This window comes from Mus caroli, unplaced genomic scaffold, assembly GCF_978045245.1.
Source record: "Mus caroli unplaced genomic scaffold, Mus_caroli_1 scaffold_3, whole genome shotgun sequence".
NCBI lineage: Eukaryota > Metazoa > Chordata > Mammalia > Rodentia > Muridae > Mus > Mus caroli.
In genome coordinates, this window is record NW_028227258.1 from 54544549 (window position 1) to 54566800 (window position 22252).

The 22252-nt window shown below is 40.6% G+C and overlaps 1 protein-coding gene across 1 annotated transcript; it reads left to right on the forward strand.

Annotated features, from left to right (window-relative positions):
• The first annotated feature begins 65 nt into the window (after window positions 1-65).
• On the forward strand, window positions 66-17684 carry Atp5pb (ATP synthase peripheral stalk-membrane subunit b). Its single transcript, XM_021157270.2, has 7 exons — window positions 66-209; window positions 459-495; window positions 3698-3843; window positions 5666-5829; window positions 8566-8691; window positions 16516-16695; window positions 17333-17684. The coding sequence occupies exons 1-7, from the start codon at window positions 170-172 to the stop codon at window positions 17408-17410; spliced, it is 771 nt and encodes a 256-aa protein (XP_021012929.1). The 5' UTR covers window positions 66-169; the 3' UTR covers window positions 17411-17684.
• The last annotated feature ends 4568 nt before the right edge of the window (window positions 17685-22252 follow it).

The window sequence follows — 22252 nt, forward strand, 5'->3', positions numbered from 1 at the left end:
TCTTCTCGCGATAGTGGGGGGGGGGCGGGAAAAAAGCCGAGAACTTCCGAGAAAAAGCGAGCTGATCTCTTCTCGCGAGATGTGCGAGCGGCCATCTTGTTCCTGCCCCTGACAGACTCGGGTCGGGGTCACAGGGACACGGAGTCAGCTGTCCCGCTCTTCGCAGACAATGCTGTCCCGGGTGGTGCTTTCTGCCGCCGCCACAGCGGGTGAGAGACGTAGAGCCTAGGTTAGCGTAGCAGGGTGACTAGGAAGAAGCCAGGCCGGGGAGGCGGGAAGCGGGTAGAGGACGGACTGCTGCGTTTGGGCCCGAGCTCACCCACGGGAGCGGTCTGGAGAGCTCCCGGGCCGCCCAGCATCTCCGGGCGCGGCCGAGACGGATGCCGGGGCCGACACCCGGGAAGGTAGAAACGCGATTTCTCCTTGACTTTGCTAACCTCCGTCTTGTGTGTTTCCAGCCCCGTGTCTGAAGAACGCGGCCGCCCTAGGTCCAGGGTGAGTGTCACCACGTCTTATTCTCCTCTTTCCATTTCCTAGCGTCAAGCCAGAAATTGCTGTTTTCCTTCACGTTAGCCAGCTTGCATGCTCATTCGGACGTTTGTTCTTCTAATTGCCTTGAACATGATCCTGTTCCTTCCTCTGACAAACACCAAAGAGAGGCTCACCCCTCGTTGTGACCTTCAGCGACACACAACCAAGTTACTGGATTACTTACACCTAAGGACAGATCTGGTTAAATATAGCAAAATAAAACCTATTGTTTTGGGTGTCTTCCAGATTTACGTCTTTTATTAACCATATCAGGAGACCGAAATCACGTATGGCTTCGTAAAATGCTTGTGTTGATGATCACATAATGTGACAGTGGATAACTTTGTGGAGATCACAGCAACCCTAATCCTAGAGAGCTGCACCGTAGTTCCATCCTCTAATCCGTCAGTAAGACTCTGAGCTCGTGAGGATGCTTTGAGTCTAACAACTTTCACTATCATTGTTACAGCATGAAGCCGTTGCCCACAGTTCTGAAATGGACAATTTCACTAGGCTTTTAGTCTTAACAAAACAATCCATTCTCAATGTAGCAGAGAGATCATGGCAGTCCCCCCACTTAAAACCTTCAGAGCTCATATCCCTATTGCAATAAAATCTAAACATAGCAAAACCAAGAAAATTCAATCTGAATTAACCTCATCTGTGTCTTGGGTCTTTTTTTATGTACTGTTCATGCCAGTCCTGCTTTCTCCAAAGAATGTCAAACTTTTTTTTTAAAATAATTTTATTTTTGTGTGCGTGTGTGTTTGCAGAAGCAGGAAAAAAGGTATTAGATCTGGAGCTGGAGTTAGAGGTTGCTGTGGGCAGCCCAGCATAGGTTCTGGGAACCAAATCTGGTCCTGTAGAGAGCAGTAAGCACTCTTGACCGTCTTTCAGCTTTAAGCTCTTTGGTTGTCATTCAGCTTGTGGCTTGAGAGATGTGAGTATAGGTGAGGCACTAAGGAAAGATGAATATAGAAAATTTGCAGGGGCTGGGTTAGCCGTGCTGTTACTTGTTTTCTGTGGACAGAGGAGAGCCTGCTGAAGAGTTTTCAAGTCAGGTCACGATTTAGAAGCATTGGCAGTAATATGAAAGAGCTATATTTAAGGAATATTTGACAAGAAGAGCCATCCGGTTTGGAGTTGTTAAAATAGTTTTGTTTTGTTTTGTTTTTTTTTTTTGGTTTTTCCAGACAGGGTTTCTCTGTGTAGCCCTGGCTGTCCTGGAACTCACTTTGTAGACCAGGCTGGCCCTCGAACTCAGAAATCCGCCTGCCTCTGCCTCCCGAGTGCTGGAATTAAAGGCGTGAGCCACCACGCCCGGCTGTTAAAATAGTTTTAAGAAAATGAAAATAAAGGCTTCAACTGAGATGGTAAAAAGTTCTAAAAATTCTCTCGTGGTATGATCTAAACCAGTAGGATTCAGCCTTTAGCTGATTTTCCAGGTGACATTTGACAGTGTCAGAAAATGTTTTTGGTTGCTACCATTCAGCAGCTACAGGGATACTTCTAAACATGCACAGAAGAGCCATCTATCTGCAGCAAAGGATTATGCAGGCCAAATGTTAATCAGGTTGAAGCTGAGAAACCCTCATTTATATGAAAGGATCTCTACCATGGTTCTTCATTTTCGAAGCTTGGTGGGGTCACTGATGTTTTAGAGGCATAAAGTGATAATCAAAAGGAGGACATAGGACTGAGAGAGTAGCTCAGTGATAGGAAATCCTGTAAAACTCTTAAAGTGCATGGAGTATAGAGATGTAAAGAGTAAAGGACATGTGAGATAGGAAGTGGGGAAGAGTCACCCTCAGAACCTTTGACTGCAAATGTGAATGAAAAGCAAAGATTTTATCAGGAGCCTAATCAGACATCAGCCTGCTGTAATTACTCAAAAGAATACATCATAGACTGTTTTAATACAAATAATGTACAAGTCTATTATGCTGGTATAATATAATAGTTCAAGCCTAGAAGTGGCAATAGCAAGATCTAATAGTTATTTAAAAAACAAACACAAAATACTACTTGGAATTTAGAGCTCGCCATCTCCCTTCCCCATATAACAATAAAAATGTGGAAAGGTTTTTGTCAGGCAGGCAGAATTGTGAGGGAACTTGAGTGTTTACTCCAGATGTGTATGACTGTTACCTTAGGGCAAAAAAATAGGAACAAATGAGTTGAGGTTTCCAAGATTTATATACAACTCAAAGATTGAACATAATCAGAATTACTGCAAACTGAGAAGGCCTGTTTCACATAGAGTGAGCAGTCCTACATCAAAGGGACTATTTTGAATCAAGGTTCTTAATATCAGGTTGCTTATAGCAGTGTTGGCATTTAGGTTGGCATTCATGTGGAACCTACTATAGGACAGACATTAAAAATGTTACATAAAGCCGGGCGTGGTGGCGCACGCCTTTAGTCCCAGCACTCGGGAGGCAGAGGCAGGCGGATTTCTGAGTTCGAGGCCAGCCTGGTCTACAAAGTGAGTGCCAGGACAGCCAGGGCTACACAGAGAAACCCTGTCTCGAAAAACCAAAAAAAAAAAAAAATAAATAAAAAAAATAAAAATGTTACATAAATTAACAGTCTTCACAATGGCCTATAAAGGTCTTATTTCTTACACAGAGAAATCTGACATTACACAAACTTGAGTTCTAGGGGCTCGTGAGATGGCTTAGGGTAAGATGTCTGCCACTAAACCTGACAGGTATACCTGAGTTCTGTTCCCAGACCCATGTGCTGGTAGAAGAGAAACAACTCCCGCAAGTTGTCCTCTGACCTTCTTATGTGGCAGTGTCCATGCAAATATTAATACAATACAAAAAAGAAATTTTTTAAAAGTTTTAACCCTGAAATTTTTAAAAACTTTGAATTTTTTACTCAAAGCCCAGTCTAGGGTTTTAAGTGAGTACCTAGCTGTAGTCTTCTCTCTCATGTTTCACTGGTCTTGATTGGCAATATCAAGTCCTAGGTAAATAATCCATTAAACTTAGGCAAAGATTCCAGTAGAAGTTTCCAGTGTCTTTTAAGTCCCTTTCCTGGACAGTCATATTTCAGTAGGAAACTCCTCAGTCTCTATCCCCCTTCATGGTTTTGTTAATTGTTCTTATGTTTTGTTTTCTTTGAAAAATTGGTTTTAAATTTGTTTAATCGTTGCTTGTAGGGTATTACAGGCAACAAGGGTCTTTCACACAGGACAGCCTCGCCTTGCCCCTCTACCACCTCTTCCTGAATATGGGGGAAAAGTACGTCTTGGGCTGATTCCTGAGGAATTTTTCCAGTTCCTTTACCCTAAGACTGGCGTAACAGGTGAGCATTGCCAGGTCATTAGTACTATATTTGATACTATTAAAATCAAGTCAGTTCTTTTTCCAAAAGAACTTAATAGTGACTGTATAAACTTTGAGATGAATGTGTTTCAGTGTTTTGTTTAGTTTTAGAGCTATGGTTCTATTTATTATTGGTATTTATTAATTATGCTAATTTCTTTGATTTACTGCCAGGCATTGTTCTAGCCATACAATAATGGACTAAGTTAAATGTCTGATATTGAGGGACATTAATAAAAAATTTAAAAATTAGTACCTGCATATCCCACTCTTTCAGATAGTAAAGGGAGCTATAGATAGAAATAAAGCAATGAGACTATTACAGAGACTGTGTCGTGCACTCATAACCTAAGGACAAGTAGGAACATCTCTCATGGATTGTTCTTATAGAGATAAACTTTCAGAACCACACTTTTTTATAAAACCTGATTTCACTTTTGCTTTTTAATACTTGGACATTCCCATGAAAGCTTTTATTATCAAGAATATCTAGAAAAGTGATTTGTAAGGGTGCCTTACCCCCACTTGTGGCTGAACTAGATTGGAACTTAGGTCCCTTGGCTAAGATTTTGTGTTTGATTGTTTGTTTGTTTGTTTGTTTTGTCTCTATACAAAGCCTTTCTTACATGGAACACTGGAAACCCAAAATTTGTTATAAGCTCTAGACTACCCTAAAATAGCATTTGCTTATCTGAAATTGAAGAAAATGAGTGTCTTCAGATCTTGCAAATCATTACAATATTAATACAATGGGCCCTTCAAAATCCATTCAGTGTGGCGATTAATACCCTGTACATGGTTGCAGAAAGCTGACAAAAGGATGATCATGGGAAGTTCGGTGCCAACCAGGGCTACATAGCAAGACTGTCTGGAAGGCCACTTTAGTTCCACACTGTGGAAAAGCAACGGTTCACTTCATGCACTAGTGTAAATACCAACTTTTAAAATTTATGTTTTTATACATGTGGATGTTTTGCCTGCATATGTGTGTGTGTGTGTGTGTATATATATATATATATGTATATATATATATATATATATATATATATATATATATATATGCACCACTTTAATGCAGTGCTCTTAGAGACCAGAAGAGGATATTGAGTCTCCTGGAGCTGAAGTTATAAAGGTTGTGAGTTACCATGTAGATGCTAGTTCATACATGGGCTCCCTGCAAGAACAACAAATGCTCTTTACCACTAAATCATCATAAATTTCAACTTTTAAAAGAATCTAGAAAGAAAATTGTGTCCTAATTCCCAGAATTCTGACAATTTAAATCTTTTTTTATATGAATATTTTTTAATAATTCCTTTTTGCTTGTTTTTTGTTGTTGTTGTTGTTGTTGTTGTTGGGTTTTGGGTTTTGTTTTGTTTTTCTGCATCCTAACTTTTTTATAAACACAGGCAGTTTTTTGTCCTGTCCCTTGTATCCATTCAATCAACAGGATATGTTGCTGGAGCGATTACTGTAGAAAGCAGCTTCATGTCTTTGTAGAACAGTTCCTCTAGCTACGTGCTTCACATTTACATTATTTCTGTTTTATCAGCCCTGGGAAGAAGGTACTGTTTCCCCTTTGAGGAAACTAAAGTTCAGAGATTATACTGATTTCTGTTTCTGATAGGTTTTAGAGTCATGATACAGATTTCCTTCAGTCCAGATCTTCTTTCAGCTCTGTATACTGCTTAATCTGTATGTGTATAATCTGATTATCATTTTTAACTTTGCCTTGAAATACCCAAATGTGAAGTAGGCATAGGCATAACATGAAATATAAAATAACTCTTTTGTTTTTCTAGGACCCTATGTGCTTGGAACTGGACTTAGCTTGTATTTTCTATCCAAAGAAATATATGTGATTACCCCAGAGACCTTCTCTACCATATCAGTAGTAGGGTTGATTGTCTATGTGATTAAGAAATATGGCGCCTCTTTTGGAGAATTTATTGACAAACTTAATGAGGTAAGAATTGTAAACTTTACTTCCCACTTTAGACTATAGCAGAAACATCCCAGTTACCTAATATTGTTATTATTTATATAAACTTTAGAAGGAATGGTACACCAATAAATATAGTTACATGGCTATAGTCATGTTGCAGTTAGTCAATACTTTGAGATAGAATTCAAATGTACCAAACACTTCCTTAGTCTTTTTTTTTTTTCTCATTTCTAAAACCAAAATAAATTTCATTGTAGCCACTTTGAAGGTAAAAAAAAAAAAATGCGGGGGCTGGTGAGATGGCTCAGTGGGTAAGAGCACCCGACTGCTCTTCCGAAGGTCCAAAGTTCAAATCCCAGCAACCACATGGTGGCTCACAACCACCTGTAATGAGATCTGATGCCCTCTTCTGGTGTGTCTGAAGACAGCTACAGTGTATAAATAAATAAATAAATAAATAAATCTTTTTTTAAAAATGCATGTATAAAATTGTCAAAGAATAAAATCTTTTAGAACATGCTTCACATCAGGTATCAATTGGGATTAATTGAAACACAACTATTAAGCCAGGCATGGTGGCGCACGCCTTTACTCCCAGCACTCGGGAGGCAGAGGCAGGTGGATTTCTGAGTTCGAGGCCCCCCTGGTCTACAGAGTGAGTTCCAGGACAGCCAGAGCTATACAGAGAAACCGTGTCTCGAAACACCAAAAAAAAAAAAAAAAAAAAAAAAAAAAAAGAAACACAACTGTTATTTGGAATAAAAGGAAAAAAAACCTATGCTGCCATTTATGTTTGTTTGCTTGATTGGTTGGTGATATTGGGGCCCTGATGAGAACATATAAAATCAAGGCTGGCCTTGAATTCCTGAATCCCTTAATGTCCATCTTCTAAATGATAGAATTTTTGTTTTAAAGATTGATGTATTTATGTATTATATGTAAGTACACTCTAGCTGTCTTCAGACACACCAGTAGAGGGCACCCAATCTCATTAAAGATGGTTGTGAGCCACCATGTGGTTGCTGGGATTTGAACTCAGGACCTTTGGAAGAGCAGTCAATGCTCTTTCTTAACCGCTGAGCCATCTCTCCAGCCCAAGTGATAGAATTTTATTTTTGACTTTTGAGACAGGATCTCTGTATCCTTGCTGGCCTGGTGCTCAGTTTGTGTACCCAGCTGACTTTGAACTTGTGGACATTCTGCTTCTGACAGTTTCTTTTCCCTTTTTTTTTTTTTAGATTTATTTATAGTATTTATATGAGTATACTGTGGCTGTCTTCAGACACACACCACAAGAGTGCATCAGATCCCATTACAGATGGTTGTGAGCCACCATGTGGTTGCTGGGAATTGAACACAGGACCTCTGAAAGAGCATTTGGTGCTCTTAACCGCTGAGCTCTCTCTCCAGCCTCTTCTGACATTTCATACATGTACTTTGGTCAGATTCATTCTTCATTACCCTCTTTCTCCCCTCCTATTTTTTTTGAACCTTTCTTCCCAACAAGTCCTTTTCCTACTTTCATGTTTCTGTTTTTGTTGACTGTCGGGGTTTGTATAGAAGCATGGGCAGTTTACCAGTGGCTATACCACTGAAGAAAATGACTCCCTCAGCAACCATTAACTGTTCAAAGTGAAGGGTGAGACCTCATGACTTCCTGCAACATCAATGATTGAATGTGGACAGCTCAATCTTGTACATGTAAAATAACTACAGCCACTATGAATTCATTAGTGTAGTGACCAGGTCATGTCCAGAAAACATTTTTCAGTGTTCCTCCATATCCACTAGCTGTTAGATGCATTCCATTTCTTCAAGGTTCCTTGAGCCTTGGAGGAGGTGATATAGATGTTACATTTAGGGCTGGGTACTATCATGTTTCTTGGCTCTTTGGCTGGTTAATGAGTCTCAGAATTACCTGCTGAAAACAAGCTTCTCTAATGAAGGCTAAGAGTAGCACTAATCTGTGGGTCTAACGTAAATATGCAGAAAGCACTTTGTGGCACTGTATTCACTTAGCAAAAGAAAAATAATAAGAGTATGTTACATCCTCTCAGCCATGTGGAATTTCAAGTAGATTTACAGAACCATGCAGTCATTCTTTTCTGTGGAATAGAGTCAAATCCAGTCAGAAAATGGTTGATTACCCCGTAATAGTCATAAGACTATTGTACGTACCCCCCTGGCAAGTTCATTGTTTTATATCTTGAAGAGTTCAGCTCTAGGAAAAATGTTGATCCCTTTTCTTCCTCTCTCAACGGAGAACCTTCAGGCATTTTGAAAGCCAGCAGAGAAAAGTTTCTCTTACTTAATTCAAGCTAGATTTCTCTGACCTGCAACCAAAGTGTGGTTATTTCAGCATGAGGATCCTAACCATCTCCTTCTGGTGCTCAGTCAAGAGCAATGGAAATAGACTATTGAGAGCACTGGGAACCTTCCTGATCAACAACTTTGTATCTAATTCCTAGCACAGGGATTTTAGATTTAGTTTAGTAACCTTTGGCTTTTAAGAACAATACTATCCACCTATGTAGGGTACCTCTGTTTAAACAGATTTTCATACATCTTTAGTTTGAGTTGACCTTCCTTGGTCTTTTCATTCATTGATATTATATAACTCTTCTAAAGATTTGTGTGTTTCCCTCTGTATTTTTCATCATGGTAATTTGTACAGATGAGGAATAAAACTGAGGGAGCATAAAAATGACTGGTCTTGGTAGCATTGGTGTTTCAATTGACACTATAATATAATTACAGGAAAAAATTGCTCAACTAGAAGAAGTAAAGCAGTCAAGCATGAAACAAATCCAGGATGCAATCGACATGGAGAAGGCACAGCAGGCACTGGTTCAGAAGCGCCATTACCTCTTCGATGTTCAGAGGGTAGGTTTCTATGGCGGGACTTTCTCAGTCCTCCCGGTGATATAGATAATACATGGAAGCTTAGACCTTTTGTAAGGGCAGCCTCCCGGGCAACACATCTAACTCAACCTGACTATCTAGCCTACCTACCACCTATCACATGGCTAGCTGTATACCTTTCTCTGCTCCACTTCGGTCCATGTTTGTTCCCTCCATGCCTGCCCTTGATTCTTCCACATGAGCTTTCTTCTCCCTGCAGCACAGCAATCGTCTTCCCAGAAGTTCCACCCTAGTACTTCCTGCCTTAGCTATTGGCTGTCAGCTCTTTATTACAACCAATCAGTAGTGAGACAACCTCTGATATATTTATTATTAGGTTGCCTTTAGGCAAGTGAGGAAGGATGAATATTTACAAAATGGGAAACCCCTCGATAGACCAAAGAAATGATAATACCAGAACCCTGCCAGCACTTAGCCCCATACAGAACTAAACACTGAAAATACAGAGACACACCTTGATACAAAGTTAAAAAAAAAAAAAAAAAAAAAAAGTTACCTCAACAGGTTTCATTAATTTCTAAGATAGTGTAGTTAATTCGTGGGTGTACAAAAAAATAAATGAAATATGACAAAAAATTAGTATCTGGAATGTAGCTCAACAGTAGATCACTTGCCTTCCATGCTCAAGAAAGCCGGAACACTACCCAAAAAGTCAGGATATTTTGAAGAATGATTAAAATGGGCTTTATTTATTTTATGTAGAAAAGAGATTTGACTAGAAGTTGGCAATTACAGTTGATATTTAAGAACTGTTAAGTGAAAAATATACTTTGGACTGTTCTGAAATCAAAAACAGTATAAGCTGTAAAAACACACACTTTGAATCCATACAAGAGGAAAATAATAAGTTAGGGCTGATTTTTAAAAAGGAACACCCTATCTGAAAAAGACCAAAGGTGAAATACATTCCCTGCATTTCATACATACGTGGGTAAGAAAATCTTAACAAACATTCATTCAGAAAGCATGTCTAGAAAGCAGTAGAGTGTTTTGGTTTTTTTGGGGGGGGGTGCGGGGAGGGGTTCGGAGACAGGGTTTCTCTGTGTAGCCCTGGCTGTCCTGGAACTCACTTTGTAGACCAGGCTAGCCTCAAACTCAGAAATCCACCTGCCTCTGCCTCCTGGGTGCTGGGATTAAAGGTGTGTGCTACCATGCCCGGCCGCAGTAGAGCTTTTAATCATACCCAGAGTTTAATTAGATCCTAAAATTATAAGCATGTCAGATATTTCGTTATTTTCTTTGAGCCCAGTATTTTATGCCTAATATTTAAAAGGTGGATACAGAAACCCTCAAAAAAAAAAAATTTTTTTTTTTACTTTGTATCAAGTAATTTTAAAAAGATAAGATGTTTCATTGAAATTTATGTAAGCACATCACTGGGGCTAAAGAGATAGCTGTTAAGAGCATTTGTCGCTCTTTAAGAAAACTCAGATTCAGTTCTTGGCACCCTCATAGTGGCTCACAACCATTCATAACTCCAGTTCCAGGGAATCAGATACCCCTTTCTGATTTCTGCCAGCACTAAACATGCATATTACACATAGACATATATGCAGGCAAATTATTAATTTATTTAAATTTTTTTAAGAGAAGGATGCATGTAGTGAAAACAGATCCTAAGATGCAGTATCTGAAATACTAATAATAAATATCTAGGCCAGTGATTCTCAATGAGGTCTCAATACCCCGTGCATCACTCACTAGGTTTTCTGACCCATTCCAAGCCCTGTAGAGTTAGGTCTCTTCAAGACTAGGAATCTATGATCTTATTAACAGGATTCATTGAGCTCATGACAATCTCAGAAAATGTTAAAACTGAGCTCTGTATGATGGTTCATACCTGTAACCAACCACCCAGGAGGTTGAGATGGAGGGATGGCTCTGAGCCATATACTTGTGTCCTTATGGAGATGCTCTGGGAATGATGAAGAAAATAAAAACAAAACACAAAGTTTATATCTTCTAGTTTGCTTTTGTCTACACAAAAAATAGCTTTCCTCTCAAATGAAATAAAAGGAAGTTTATTTTGGAGCTAAATACAAGCGATCCAAAAACACTGATTCAGGTCCCCAAATACTATGATCCATATACTATCAGTTTAGTAACAGAACAAAGGAAATTACAAATCAAGACATTTTTCAAATACACTGGTGGAGGGGCTGGAGAGGTGGCTTAGAAGTTAAAGAGCAATTGCTCTTGCAGAGAATCCAAGTTCATAACACCTACCTGATGGCTTACATCTGTAACCCCAGTTTCAGGGGATCCAGTGCTTTCTTCTGGCAAGCACACATGGACATAGTACACTTACATGCATGCAGTCAAAACAACCAACATACGAAAGCACATTGGTGGGAATGTGCTTTCCTACCTGCTTTAGGTAAGCAGGTTACAGTAAAACAAAATCTCTGCTATAGGCCTCAGATTATAAGCTGATGATTATTCTTAGTGTTTGGGTGGTAAAACCTAGGGGTCTGTCTTTATATTCCTAAGTATTTACGTACTAGTCATAAGGATATTAGGTCATGGGTAGAGTTGGATAATAAATAGCAATGTATTAAGGGCTAAAATAACCCAAGATGATTTGCGTTTGAACCTATAACTTAGCCATCATCACTGGAATTTTAATTGTTAGTCTGCCTTAAAGAACATTTGGCACTAATGTGTCTCCCTCCCCATGCCCTAAAAACTTCAATTTATCTTTTATAGCCAGGCATTGGAGGATCAGAAATGGTTGAGTAGATGTGAATGTCAATGGGCATTAGTGCTTAGGAAGACAGTAAGCTAATAGTAAAACAAAAGGAACTTGAGGAATTCCTCTTTTATAGGGCAGTTGGGAAAGATGTTTGATGGGTTATTTGAGCAGAGACCTGAAAAAAGTAATGATCAAGCTATGCCAGTTCCTAGAGAAGTAGTGATCTAGGCAGAGGCTAAAACAATTGCAAGGGATCCTCACCCAAAACCGTGTTTTCTATAATCAAGGGAGCAAGAATTTGTTTTCTATAATCAAGGGAGTCAGAATGCCAGTATAGCTAAAGTTGGAATGGGTAAGTGAGAGAATAAAAGGAAGAGGGAAGAGCATAGCCAAGTCATTGGTGTTTCTGGAAGGATTTGACCTGAGGTGACCTACAGAAAATTGCTATAGGTAGAGAAGTGATGTGGTTTCACTTACATTTCAAGGGGTCATTCTGACAACCTTGTTGCAAATAGCCTTTAGATAGATTTGACAGTCAAGAACAGGTCCTTAAGAGTATGAGCTTTGTAGCCTGATTGCCTGTGTTCAGAGCTTAGCTTCAGTTTATTAGCTCTGTAACTTGGGCAAGTTCAACTTCTTCAGTTTCTCTCTGTAAAACAGATAACACTGGTACCCCATAATGTATTTATAAAACTTGACAAGATTGACAGAAGCACAAGAATGTTTAGAACACATTAAGTATGAGCTACCATTCAAACAAGATCATAGAGAACTGTTTGTAGTAGAAAAGACTGGAAACAGCCTAACATTAGCAGAATTTGGTTAAATGAATACTGGAATACAAGCGTAGTGGACTCCACTGTACTTTATAATTTAGGTGGGTAGTATATAGCATAAGGAAAGTGATGTATATCTGTTGTCTTTGTTAAATATTTATGGGAAAGAATATTTTAAAAATACAGAAAAACAGTAGCTTGGACCCATACTTATAAATATGTGACATGCTGTTTTCCTACTTGCATACACAAGGAATCTTACATAAACATACAAGCGAGAAATAGAGTATACTAGCGAGAAATAGAGTATACTAGCTGTCAAAGGCCCCAGAATAAAAGTATTCTTTCATGAGTATAGCAGTATTTTTTTGTTTTGGGTTTGTTTGTTTGTTTGGGGGGAGGAATTTTACGTATATACATTTCAAATGTTATCCCTTTTCCCTGTTTTCACTCCCAGAACCCCCTCTCCAAACCCCTCCCTCTACTTCTATGAGGATGCTCCCACTCCCAACTCACTGCTCTGTCATTCCCCCTACAAGGAGGAGCCTTGGGGAATTGAACCCAAGAGCTTCTATTGATGCTAGACAATGCCATCTTCTGCTACATATGCTTCTGGAGCCACAGGTCACTCCATGTGTACTCTTTGGTTGGTGGTTTAGTCCCTGGGAGCTCTGGGTCATCTGGTTGGTTGATATTGTTGTTCTTTGGGCTTCCAAAGCCCTTCCGCTCCTTCAGTCCTTTCTCTAACTCCTCCATTGGGGACCCTGTGCTAATAAGTCCAATGGTTGGCTGTGAGCATCCACCTCTGTATTTGTCAGGCTCCTGTCAGCAAGCACTTCTTAGCATCTGTGATAGTGTCTGGGTTTGGTGTCTGTATATAGGATGGATCCCCGGGTAGTCTCTGGTTGATCTTTCCAACACCACATTCTGTCTCTGTATTTTCTTTAGACAGAAGCCCTTCTGGGTTAGCAATTTGGAGATGACTGGGTGGCCCCATGCCCCAATTGGGACCCCTGCCTAACCTCTCGATATAGTCTCTTCGGGTTCTCCCTACCTTTTGTTGGGCATTTCAGCTAATCTCATCCCTGTTGGGTCCTGGGAGCCTCTTACTTTCCTTGCATCTGGGTCTTGCTGGTGGCTACCCCCCATCCCCCATTGCTACATACCTCTATTCAAATTCCTGACCCTTTCTGTATCAATCCTGACTCTTCTCATACCTGATGCTGACCCCTTTTTCCCTCTCCTCCTCCTCTCTTCCTCCCATGTCCCTCCCACCCTCTACCTCTCATGAGTATTTTGTTCCCCCTTCTAAGAAACACTGAGACACCCACACTTTTGTCTTCCTTCTTCTTGGGCTGTCATATGGTCTGTGAAGGTATCTTGGTTATCCCAAACTATTGGGCTAATATCCACTTATCACTGAGTGCATACCATGTGTGTTCTTTTGTGATTCAGTTACCTCAGGATGATATTTTCAAGTTCCATCCATTTGCTTGCAAATTTCATGAAGTCATTGTTTCTAATAGCCAAGTAGTAGTCCATTATGTAAATGTACTTTTTCTCATGATTTTTTTTTTAATTTCCTTGGTTTTATTGTTATGTGTCCCTTTTCATTTCTGATTTTGGTAATTTGGATACTGTCTCTGTGCCCTCTGGTTAGCCTGGCTAAGGTTTTATCTATCTTGTTGATATTTTTCGAAGAACCAGCTCCTGGTTTGGTTGATTTTTTTTTTTTTTTTTTTTTTTTTTGGTAACATTCTTCTTGTTTCCTCTTGGTTGATTTCAGCCCTTAGTTTCATTGTCTACTCCTCTTGGAAATATTTGCTTCTTTTTATACTAGAGCTTTCAGTTGTGCTGTCCAGCTGCTAGTGTGTGCTCTCTTCAGTTTCTTTTTGGAAGCTCTTAGAGCTATGAGTTTTCCTCTTATCACTGCTTTCATTGTGTCCCATAAGTTTGGGTATGTTGTACCTTCATTTTCATTAAATTCTAAAAAGTCTTTAATTTTTTTTTTATTTCTTCTTTGATCAAGTTATCATTGAGTAGAGTGTTGTTCAGCTTCCATGTATATGTGAGCTTTCTGTTGTTTTTGTTGGTATTTAAGACCAGCCTTAGCCCGTGGTGATCTGACAGGGTGCATGGGATTATTTCAGTCTTCTTGTATCTGTTGAGGCCTGTTTTGTGTTATGTAGTCAATTTTGGAGAAGGTACCATGAGATGCTGAGAAGGTATATTCTTTTGTTTTTGGATGAAATGTCCTATAGATATCTGTTAAATCCATTTGGTTCATAACTTCTGTTAGTTTCACTGTGTCTCTGTTTAGTTTTTGTTTCCATGATCTGTCCATGGATGAGAGGGGGGTTTTGAAGTCTCCCACTATTATTGTGTGCTGTGCAATGTGTGCTTTGAGCTTTAGTAAAGTTTCTTTTATGAGTGTGGGTGTGCTTAAATTTGGAGCATAGATGTTCAGAATTGAGAGTTCCTCTTGGTAGATGTTTCCTTTGATGAGTATGAAGTGTCCTTCCTTATCTTTTTTGATAACTTTTGATTAATGGTCGATTTTATTCATTAAAAGAATGGCTACCTCAGTTTGTTTCTTGGGACCATTTGGTTGGAAAATTGTTCTCCAACCTTTACTCTGAGGTGTAGTGTCTGTCTTACTCACTGAGGTGTGTTTCCTGTATACAGCAAAATGCTGGATCCTGTTTAGGTATCCTGTCTGTTAATCTATGTCTTTTTATTGGGGAATTGAGTCCATTGATGTTAAGAGATATTAAGGAAAAAAGATTGTTGCTTCTTGTTATTTTTATGTTTGTGTTGCTATCTTCTTTTGGGTTTGTTGGAAGAAGATTATTTTCTTGCTTTTCCTAAGGTGTAATTTCACTCCTTGTGTTGGAGTTTTCCATCTATTATGCTTTGTAGGGCTGGATTTGTGGGAAGATATTGTATAAATTTGATTGTGTCATGGAATATCTTGGTTTCTCCATCTATGGTAATTGAGAGTTTTGCTGGGTATAGTAGCCTGGGCTGGCATTTGTGTTCTTTTAGGGTCTGTATGACATCGCCCAGAATCTTCTAGCTTTCATAGTCTCTGATGAGAAGTCTGGTGTAATTCTGATAGGTCTGCCTTTATATGTTACTTGACCTTTTTCCCTTGGTGCTTTTAATATTCTTTGTTTTGTGTATTTGATGTTTTGATTATTATGCAACAGGAATTTTTTTCTGGTCCAATCTATTTGGAGTTCTGTAGTTCTGTTCTTCTAGTATGTTTGTGGGCATCTCTTTCTGTAGTTAGGGAAGTATTCATCCATAATTTTGTTGAAGATATGTACTGGCCCTTTAATTTGGGAATCTTCACTCTCTTCTATACCTATTATCTTATGTTAGGTCTTCTCATTGTGTCCTGGATTTCCTGGGTATTTTGGGTTAGGATCTTTTTTCATTTTACATTTTCTTTGACTGATGTGTCAATGTTTTCTATGGTATCTTCTGCACCTGAGACTCTCTCTCTTCTATCTCTTCTATTCTGTTGGTGATACTTGTATCTATGACTACTGATCTCTTTTCTAGGTTTTCTATCTCCAGGGTTGTCTCCCTTTGTATTCTTTATTGTTTCTAGTGCCATTTTTAGATCTTGTATGGTTTTGTTCAATTCCTTCACCTTGTTTGGTTGTGTTTTCCTGTAATTCTTTAAGGGGTTTTTGTGTTTACTCTTTAAGGGCTTCTACTTGTTTACCTGTGTTCTCCTGTAGTTCTTTAAGGGAGTTATTTAAGTCTTCTATCATCATCATGAGATGTGATTTTAAATACAAATCTTGTTTCAGGTGTGTTGGGGTATTCAGGACTTGCTGTGATGGGAGAATTGGGTTCTGATGATGCCAAGTAGCCTTAGTTTCTGTTGCTTGTCTTCGCTTACCTCTCGCCATCTGGTTAGCTCTGATGTTAGTTGGTCTTGCTGTCTCTGACTGGAGCTTGTCTCTCCTGTGAGCCTATAAGCCTATGATCTTAAGTGTGTCAGCACTCGTGAGGAGACCAGCTCTATCTGGGTGGAATTTAGATACAGAGAGCTGTGGGACACCCTTAGCTCAGGGGTGCAGATGTAGACCGGAAGGATCTTGTTCCCAGTCGCTTCATTGTTCCTGTGCACTGTGTGCTCCTGGCACATCCCTCTTTGGACAGTTATTGGAGCAAGTCATGGTCTCTCCTGTAGGCCTAGGAGTGAGAGTACTCCTGGGAGACCAGCTCTGCCCAGGCAGGATTGTGTAACAGTATTTCTTAGTTAAATGTAAATTATTTCTTAATTCTCCCCCTCACCCCCAGAATAACATTGCCCTGGCCTTGGAGGTCACTTACCGGGAACGGCTACATAAAGCATATAAGGAGGTAAAGAATCGCCTGGACTACCACATCTCTGTACAGAACATGATGCGTCGCAAGGAGGAAGAACACATGATAGACTGGGTAGAAAAGCATGTGGTGAAGAGCATTTCTGCACAGCAGGTACATTATGACCTTTTGTATCTTCTCTGGTTGCACCTCAAGGTTAGCGTTTACGTGCTGTTTAGTATGTGTGTCTGCACACACACAGGATGCAGGTACCCATGGAGGCCAGAATCCTCAAATCCTATGGAGCTGGAGTTACAGACAGCAATGAGCTGCCTGATGTGGGTACTGAGAACCATACTCAGGTCCTCTGGAAGAGTAGGAAGTGAGTGCCCCTGCCTCCTGAGCCATCTCTCCAGCCCCCGTTGTTTTCATTATTAATATTTCTGTATTACTGGTGTTTGTTGGTTGGTCTTTTTTAAGGAACTATTTTTACCCAAACTAACAAGTAAAAGTAGTTATAAACATTTCTGGCCTTGAGTTTTTTGTAGGTTTTACTCATAAAAGCTGTGGACCAGGAAATTTTAGCTCCCAGGATTTATTTCTATGTAGCCCTGGATGTCCTGGAACTCACTCCCAGGATTTATTTCTAAAATAAATTGCATCTATCCAGTGTACTATAATTCATTTTTCTTGTGATTAGTAAGCTTTTCTATATTAAGCAATAATCTTGATGTTCTAGTAGGAAGTACTTTAGAATTATGTCACCCTTCCATGTTCTTGAGAGAACTGTATTTCTCTTTCCTTATTACAGGAAAAGGAGACCATTGCCAAGTGCATTCAAGATCTAAAGCTGCTTGCAAAGAAGGCTCAAGCTCAGCCAGTTATGTGAATGTGTCTTTCTCAGTTGTGATAGCCAGAGAGAGTTAAATGGGCACTAGTCTATGTGAAGAACTCTTTCTGTATTGCTATCTATTGAAATAAAATGATCAAGGTCCACTTAGTGGCTTAACCCTATTGGCCAGTAAGGTATTTCTGATCCTTGCTCTGTATGCGGAGTTATCTGATCACAATTTGAATAAGCAACTTGCAGCAACTTGCTGCCCAACTGAATTTACCAAGTTATAATATAAACTTGTAATTAATTAAAGCATCTTGCAATAAAATCTTTGAAACAGAATTTATGTTTCATACTCTGAAATAGCACTTCTTTATTATGAGTAAGAATTACATGATTTAACAGCTGGAGATAACTTAGTCAGTAAAGGGTTTGCTGTGCATTCATGAGAATCAGACTTCAAATGCCCAGAACCACATAAAAGCTGGGTACAGTTCAAGCATCTGTAATCCCAGAAGAGGAGAGACAGAATTCCCAGAAGCTTCTGGACCAGGATGCTGTACACAGCAGCAAACAAGAAGCAAGGGCCAGCCTGGTCTACAGAGTAAGTTCCAGGATAGCCAGAGCTATATAGAGAAACCCTGTCTCAATAAAACAAAAGACAAAACAAAAGCAAGGCAAGGCAAGATAAACACCAAAGGTGGTCTTCTGGCCTCCACACATGAATACACTTCACATGTATGTACGTATATGGTGAAAATGTCTTAAATGTCATTGAACTAATTAATACCTTGTTTATGAGATGTTCCAGGAGTAAAGAACCACAGAACACCAGTGTAGGTTCAGCAGGAATGGAAGAGAAAAAGGATTTTGGAGTCAGTAGAATTAGCAAGGTGGAGGGCTTCATATAGGAAGGGTCAATAGTAAACACATTTTCAGATTAAGAGAAATGAAAATATGGATTAAGGTTCATAGATCAGAGATCTTTTGCCAGTAATTTTTGTTGGACAGATGACAGTAGGATTTAAGGATAAGTAATTGAAAATTGAACTATAAGTATTGCTGATGTTAAAACAGGGATGATGGGGCTGGAGAGTGGACAGTGATTAATAGCAAATACTGATCTTGTCGAGGACCAAATTTTTCCCTACTCACACTGGGCGTTCACAACCACCTATACACTCCACTTCCAGGGTGAGTAATGCCTCTGACTTCTATAAGCATCTAATCTATACTCAGATGTACATAACAGTACACAAACTAAAGCAAAGGCTTTTTAAAATATTTATGGGTAATATATAAAGGATACATTTAATCTAGTTTAGGGGCTCATGAATGTCATAGAGTGAATTAATACAGTGGTATCTAGAGAAGTCCATGTTGTGCAAAGACCCCTTAATACACCAATGCCCTGGCCGTCAAGATTGTCATAATTCCAGATCTAGTCTGTTTTCTCCAATTCTCATGTTTGACCTCTAAGCAACACCTGATAATTGACTACATCTTTTTCGTCTTCCCTTCTCTGGCCTTAAGTATCTATGCCATTTCTCCTATCACTTTCTCAATTTCCTTAGCCAATTCTACTCTGTCTGCTTCACTCCTAATTTCTGGGCTTCCTCTTCCAAATCCCATTCTAGGAATTGTACTGTATGTTCTACCTTTGATAGTACAGGCCCACAACCTCTTTGGTTTTTCGAAACAGGGTTTCTCTATAGCCCTGGCAGTCCTGGAACTCACTCTGTATACCAGGCTGGCCTTGAACTCAGAAACCCACCTGCCTCTGCCCATCAAGTGCTGGGATTAAAGGTGTGTGCCAACTGCCCAGTAAACCCACAACTTCTATCACATGTATACAGATGGCTTCCTTGTCTGTATCACAAACTTAATCAGGATAGCCAGGGTTAAATAGGTAAGGTACAAAATTTCCCCAAATTTCAACAGCTTAATGTGGAAGAATTTGGATTTTACTTAGAATCTTGTACAGCTTTGGGTGAGTCCAGTGAAGTGTCCTCCACATAGAGAACTCAGATTTTTCAGACCTGTCAGTCTCATTAGCACATCACAATCTCCACGAGAACCCTCCCCATGAATGGAGCACTCAAGTCGTATTACATTCTTTAATCAGTTAGACAGAATTTGTTAGATAGCATTACCTAACCACAAGGGACATTCCATCTCAAAAGGAGTGAAATGTTTCGCACTGAGAACAGTGTAATCTTAGGTGGTTTTTGTTTGTTTTGTTTTGTTTTTGTGTGTGAGTGTTTTTGGATGGTTTTTTTGGGGGGGTGGGGGGGAGGTTCAAGACAGGGTTTCTCTGTGTAGTCCTTGCTATCCTGGAACTCACTCTGTAGACCAGGCTGCCCTCAAACTCAGAAATCCACCTGCCTCTGCCTCCCAAGTACACAACCACGCCCAACTTGTTTGTTTTTTATTAGATATTTTCTTTATTTACATTTCAAATGTTATCCCCTTTCCTAGTTTCCCTTCCAAAAATCCCTAATACCCTATTCCCTCCCCCTGTTCACCAACCCACCCACTCCTGCTTCTGGCCCTGGCATTTCCCTGTACTGGGCCATAGAACCTTCACAGGACCAAGAGCCTCTCCTCCCATTGATGACCAACTAGGCCATCCTCTGCTACATATGCAGCTAGAGCAATGAGTCCCACCATGTGTTTTCTTTGATTGGTGGTTTAGTCCCAGGGAGCTCTGGGGCTACTGGTTAGTTTATATTGTTCCTCTTCTGAGGCTACAAACCCCTTCAGCTCCTTGGGTACTTTCTCTAGCTCTTTCATTGGGAACCCTGTGCTCCTTCCAATGGATGGCTGTGAGCATCCACTTCTGTATTTGTCAGGCACTGGCAGAGCCTCTCAGGAGACCTCTAGATCAGGCTCCTGTCAGCAAGCTCTTGTTGGCATCCACAATAGTGTCTGGGTTTGGTAGTTATTTATGGGATGGATCCCCAGGTGGGGCAGTCTCTGGGTGGTCATTCCTTCAGTCTCTGCTCCACACTTTGTCTCTGTAACTCCTTCCATGGGTATGTTGTTCCCCCTTCTAAGAAGGATTAAGTATCCAAACTTTGGTCTTCCTTCCTCTGGAGTTTCATATGTTTTGCAAATTGTATCTTGGATATTCTGAGCTTCTGGAGTAATATCCACTTATCAGTGAGTACATATCATGTGTGTTCTTTTGTGATTGAGTTACCTCACTTAGGATGATATCCTCCAGATCCATCCATTTTCTAAGAATTTCATAAATTAATTGTTTTTAATACCTGCATAGTACTGCATTGTGTAAATGTACCACATTTTCTGTATCTATTCCTCTGTGGAGGGACATCTGGGTTCTTTCCAGCTTCTGCCTATTACAAATAAGGCTGCTATGAACATAGTGGAGCATGTGTCCTTATTACATGTTGGAGCATCTTCTGGGTGGTATTGCTGGATCTTCCAGTAGTACTATGTCCAATTTTCTGAGGAACTGCCAAACTGATTTCCAGAGTGGTTGTACCAGCTTGCAATCCCCCAGAAATGGAATATTGTTGCTCTTTCTTCACATCCTTGCCAGCATCTGCTGTCGCCTGAGTTTTTGATCTTAGCCATTCTGACTGGTGTGAGGTGGAATCTCAGGTTTGTTCTGATTTGCATTTCCCTGATGACTAAGGATATTGAGCATATTTTTAGGTGCCTCTCAGCCATTCATTATTCCTCAGTTGAGAATTCTTTGTTTAGCTCTGTGCCCCATTTTTAATAGGGTTATTTGGTTGTCTGGAGTCTTAACTTCTTGAGTTCTTTGTATATATTGGATATTAGCCCTCAATCAGATGTAGGATTGGTAAAGATCTTTTTCCCATCTGTTGGTGGCCTTTCTGTCTTATTGACAGTGTCTTTTGCCTTGCAGAAGCTTTGCAATTTTATGAGGTCCCATTAGTTGATTCTTGATCTTACAGCACAAGCCATTGCTAGTCTGTTCAGGAATTTTTCCCCTGTGCCCATATCTTCAAGGCTCTTCCCCACTTTCTCCTCTATAAGTTTCACTGTCTGTTTTTATGTGGAGTTCCTTGATCCACTTGGATTTGAGCTTTGTACAAGGAGATAAGAATGGATAGATTCGAGAAACCGGCCTGAGTAGGACCACAGGCCTCATCCGGCTGGATCAGCGCCGGGGTAGCGGGAGCGCAGGGTTGCCTGACACCCGCCAGCTACCCACGACCCCCGCCGCAGGATTTTGGGACTGCTGGTGAGTGGAACACAGCTTCTGCTCCAATCCAATTGCGCGGGACCGGAGACTGCATTAGTTAGGGAAGCAGAAACCGGCCTGAGTAGGGCCACAGGCCTCATCCAGCCGGATCAGCGCCGGGATAGCGGGAGCGCAGGGTTGCCTGACACCCGCCAGCTACCCACGACCCCCGCCTCAAGATTTTGGGACTGCTGGTGAGTAGAACACAGCTTCTGCTCCAGTCCAATCACGCGGGACCTGAGACTGCTCTGGTTGGGGAGAGAGAAATCCGGCCTACATAGGGCCACAACCCTCTTCCGGTCAGAAAAGCACCGGGGCAGCTGGGGCGCAGGGTCTGCTGACACTCGCCAGCTACCCACAACACCCGCCACAGGATCTTAAGACTTCTGGTGAGTGGAGCACAGCTTCTGCTCCAATGCAATTGCGCGGGACCTGAGACTGCATTAGTTAGGGAAGCAGAAACCGGCCTGAGTAGGACCACAGGCCTCATCCGGCTGGATCAGCGCCGGGGTAGCGGGAGCGCAGGGTTGCCTGACACCCGCCAGCTACCCACGACCCCCGCCGCAGGATTTTGGGACTGCTGGTGAGTGGAACACAGCTTCTGCTCCAATCCAATTGCGAGGGACCTAAGACTGCATTAGTTAGGGAAGCAGAAACCG